The sequence below is a fragment of the Palaemon carinicauda genome, chromosome 19, assembly GCF_036898095.1.
Source record: "Palaemon carinicauda isolate YSFRI2023 chromosome 19, ASM3689809v2, whole genome shotgun sequence".
In the NCBI taxonomy this organism is placed as follows: domain Eukaryota; kingdom Metazoa; phylum Arthropoda; class Malacostraca; order Decapoda; family Palaemonidae; genus Palaemon; species Palaemon carinicauda.
Genome location: NC_090743.1, coordinates 13590635 through 13595634, shown reverse-complemented (window position 1 = coordinate 13595634; position 5000 = coordinate 13590635). Strand labels below are relative to the sequence as shown.

General features: G+C 29.6%; 3 protein-coding genes across 4 annotated transcripts in view; 1 reads left to right on the top strand and 2 right to left on the bottom strand.

Moving 5' to 3' along the window:
- Positions 1 to 5000, top strand: part of LOC137658448 (uncharacterized) — a 413371-nt gene that overhangs the window by 308906 nt on the left and 99465 nt on the right. The gene's annotated exons all lie outside the window — the stretch shown is intronic.
- Positions 1 to 5000, bottom strand: part of LOC137658451 (uncharacterized) — a 306842-nt gene that overhangs the window by 246704 nt on the left and 55138 nt on the right. The gene's annotated exons all lie outside the window — the stretch shown is intronic.
- The window catches only part of LOC137658447 (organic cation transporter protein-like), a 25010-nt gene that overhangs the window by 3687 nt on the left and 16323 nt on the right, over positions 1 to 5000 (bottom strand). The window contains exons 6-8 of the mRNA XM_068393172.1: positions 3301 to 3404; positions 1114 to 1268; positions 386 to 554 (exon numbers count right to left, since the gene is read on the bottom strand). Coding sequence (XP_068249273.1) covers positions 386 to 554; positions 1114 to 1268; positions 3301 to 3404 — 428 coding nt within the window. The remainder of the gene's footprint in view (positions 1 to 385; positions 555 to 1113; positions 1269 to 3300; positions 3405 to 5000) is intronic.

The window sequence follows — 5000 nt, the reverse complement described above, 5'->3', positions numbered from 1 at the left end:
ACAAATGTAGCTGTTTCCAGTCCACTGCAGCACAAAGGCCTTAGACATTTTTATGCATGTTTTAGGTTTGGCTAATTAATCACCATGGTAATCATTGCGGACTGGTGATGGTGGGAGACTTTCGTCTGACCATTCTCAGCAAATCAACCTAGTATGGGTGACCCTGACTAGTACAACTTTGCTGATCATGACAATACACAAACTTTTACCACTTTAATATATCCTCATACACAATTTGATGTCAACATTGACTTTTTAACTTCCTTCTCATGAAAATAGTGCTATTGATACAAATTTTCCGGCTACACGTATTTTCGAGGACCATATTCACAAACACCTATTGATTTACTAGGAATTCAAGCAACTAAACTGATTTTTCACCTACCAGTAATAGGACATAAGGATGCCATTAAGTAAGCTGATGGCTAGCTGTAAGTGTCTCCAATCCCGGATGAAGTAAGCGATTCCTGGAAGGATTGTTATACCACTACCGAAGAAGAAGGCGTACATCATTCCCGTGAATGTCCTCACGCCTGGTTTCACCAGCTCCATGACTGACATTGGAGATAAATGGATAGTTAGAGATATTTGATTTCGTCCTAATACGATGGGGAAATTTGGTGTTCCCATTACATGAAGCTTAATTGTAAGGGGGCGACTTTTTTTTTAATACCAGTATGGGGTCATAAAACATTGATGAGATGCAAATATTTCTAAATGACGTTGGTATTTTATGTTTGTCCGTTTAGAAGTTTTTTTTTCGTTGACCATTCAATCTAGACATTTATAAAAAGAAAGGGTGAATGAGTTTGACTATGCTCCTATAGTCTGCTTAGTTTGAGCTGGCGCTGAATATGCACATCCATCATTGTTGGAGCTAATCATGATTGGCTGAAGCTTGTGCTGCTCACCACCTGCCGTAGGTTACTGTACACGCAACATTTAATCAAAAGCAAGATAGAAAATTTTTGGAATATCGGCTGCAAATATTTACTGCCACCGTCAGATAAGACTATAGGGAGAGTCTTCAATTAAATGACCAACAATAAAAGTTATTTTTTTATTGTGAAAATTATACCAAAATTTAAAATAGACCTTTTTGAATACACTTACCCAAGACGAAGCAGATGACCATGGGTCCTGCATTGGCGAAAGCCAAGATGAACCTCAGAAGAAGGAAGAACGGGAACGAATTTGCGAAACTAGCGATGATGCCAACTGCGATGGCTGAAAAAGTGCTGATTAGGGTTATCGTTCGACGTCCGAATCTGAAGGGATAAGAAATCGATATCATACATTAGAATTTGGAAGACAGTACCGTATTACTTGTAACTCAAATGTAAATTTCTGCTTAGGCAAGTTCATTGATGGAGTGAAAAGTTTTGTTCAAATTCATTGGAGGTAATTTATGATTTAACTTACAATGTGTCTGTGTACATATATATATATATATATATATATATATATATATATATATATATATATATATATATATATATATATATATATATATATATATATATATACATGTATATACATATACATATATATATGTATATAGATTTATATATAATATATATAATATATATATATATATATATATATATATATATATATATATATACATGTATATACATATACATATATATACACATATACATATATATATATGTATATAGATTTATATATAATATATAATATATATATATATATATATATATATATATATATATATATATATATATATATATATTATATTATATATATATCTATATATATAATGTATATGTATATACATATTGATGGATAAACGATTTTTAATCGTGTTGTAGCTTTATTAAATAACATTTTACGTTTGTTTTCATTCATTATAAAGCAGCAAACTGCTCCTTTTACTCAAAATGAAACTTCGAAATGGTAGGAAAGATGAATTATATATATGGGCAGAATATGTTTGAATTCAAGATATTAAATGACGTTCTTGATAATTTTGTTTTTAATTAATTAGAACTTATCTCTGTGGAAGACACGCAAGTCTTAACGCCCATTTAATACGAACACAGTTTCAGTAAATTTTACATCATGTCAATATCATGGGTTAGTTTCACCTACGACCATTAATGCTGTGGTAAAAAGAGGGAGAGCTCTCAATAAAAGTGTATGACATTCCTTATATGAAAACAACAAATTTAGTAATTTCATATCTATCCACGACATGTTGACCAAGCAGTTTGTTACTCCATAAGATTAGTAGATATAATGCTCAGATGTCAGAGTGTGACATGTAATAGTTTTTTTCGTTGGGTTGCTGGTATGGTATTTTTTCTCTCTCTCTCTCTCTCTCTCTCTCTCTCTCTCTCTCTCTCTCTCTCTCTCTCTCTCTCTCTCTCTCTCTCACCAGAGAAAGAGAGAGCTGGTACTCCACCATTGGATGTCAGATATAACAATAGTTAAACTTTATCAGTAATTGTCACCATAGATAATTTATATATCTTACCGGCCATCAACAGTTATCTACTTTATCCTACGTTTCATTAACGCTATCACTTATATTTTAATCGGTCATTGTGTGCGATAACGATTACATGACCTAATAACCTACATTAATGTAAGTGTGTTGTCCCTATGGTTTAGTCTTTCAAATTTCAATTTACATTAACTATAAGGTCGTATGTTATTCTGCTGGTTGAACAATTGAGAAGCCCTTTTGTTCACGTTACGCCCAGATGAAATTCCACTTGTAAACCCGTTAGAGAGTTTAAAAAGTCCCATATTCATTTTTTTAAGTCTGAAAAAGCTTTCGTGTATTTGTGTGACTTGGAAAAATTCTTCATATAAGTGTGTAAGTCCTACATTTGTCGAATATGAAAAAATATGTATTATAGCCACAGAAGGAAAAATGAAGACTTGATTGGAGTTAGCATTTTTCATTTTTCTTTTCTTGGCTGTAATACATTTTGTATCCATCACGTGTCAGCTTTCGGGATTTCTACACATGAGAAAATGTGTGGTTCTTTTCCGGGTAACTGAAAAAAAAAATTTCCTAGCTGTCAAGCGAAGAAGCTTTTAATTCACTTGGTGGGGAGGTGTTAACGTCTTGTATTTTATATTCATCACGTGTCAGCTATCGTGATTTCTACGCATGAGAAAATGTGTGGTTCTTTTCCGGGTAACTGGAAAAAAAAAAATTCCTAGCTGTCAAGCGAAGAAGCTTTTAATTCACTTGGTGGGGAGGTGTTAACGTCTTTCATTTACCAGACAGATTACCCGACGTACAGAAACCAAAGAAAGTTAAATTACCTGTCAGACAGCTGACCCATAGCTAAAGACCCGATGAGTAATCCGCTCATGTAACTTGCTTGCACAGCTGCTTTTAACCAGAGCTTTCCGCAAACCAGTGAAAACTGTAAATAAAGAATCCCTTCAGTTAAAGTTGCGACATTCATTATATTAGGTTTATTATTTTTTATAATTTACATAGACTGTTGTCTTCACAAACCTATAAAATCAGGACAATTTTGCGGCCGTTAGGGTTTGTTCATATGCTATATATATATATATATATATATATATATATATATATATATATATATATATATATATATATATATATGTGTGTGTGTATATATATATATATATATATATATATATATATATGTGTGTGTGTATATATATATATATATATATATATATATGTGTGTGTATATATATATATATATATATATATATATATATATATATATATATATATATATATATATATATATGTATGTATGTGTATATATATATGTATGTATGTGTATATATATATGTATGTATGTGTATATATATATGTATGTGTATATATATATATATATATATATATATATATATATATATATATATATATATATATATATATATATATATATATATATATAGGTATATGTATATGTATATAGGTATATGTATATGTATATAGGTATATGTATATGTATATATTATATATGTATATGTATATATATGTATATATATGTATATTTGTATATATATACATACATTATATATATATATATATATATATATATATATATATATATATATATATATATATATATATATATATATATATATATATATATATGTGTGTGTGTGTGTGTGTGTGTGTATATATTTTAAGAAAAAGTATTTTATCATGAATAGTAACTCTACCACGTATGCCTTTTCCATGTGCAATCATTATGATTTATTAGATTAGGGAACGATTTCTTAAACCAAATTTACTAAAGTAAATTCTACGACACTAAATTATTTGATCGTCATAATGAAATTGCAAATGTTTAGGATTATTCCTTGAAACCGGGGAAAACTGCTCCATGTAATGTTTAAATATTGGATATTGAAAGTTTTATGAATATTAATGTTTTGAATTAGGGATAACTTCGTTTGGGTTTCAGTGTATTGCGCAGTAATTGAAAATTATTAGTTATTCTTTTTTAATAAGGAAAATGCAATGTATACCCAATGTTTATGTAGTTTAAATTCTTTTGTTCTTTTGAGATGAGGGGAACCCTATATCGTGTTTTCAGTGTTTATACACAGATATTGCAAAATATTAGTCAAATGAAACATTATTTTAAGATAATGGTAACTGTGTTACATGACCTTAGTGATTATCTCGTTATCAATTGTGGTATCAGTTTCAAGTTCAGGGGCTGGATCTTACTCAGCCATATTGACGACGTCGCAAATATATGTGTAAAGTTTCTCGGAACATTTATTGCGTAAGAAATATCTGAGCAGTTTTAATCCTTAAGTGAAAATTTCATGGCCAAGTTTTATTCACCAATATTTTTTTTTCCTTGACGTTGAATTTATTATTTTATTAATTTTTTTTTTTTAATTATGATGTACTAGTTGAATATGTGGCTCAAATGCCTTATTATTTCTGAAATTTTCTTTAATCAGCATTAAAAAAGCTTCATCTGATGTTGATTGTGTTCAAAACGTTGATTGATCCT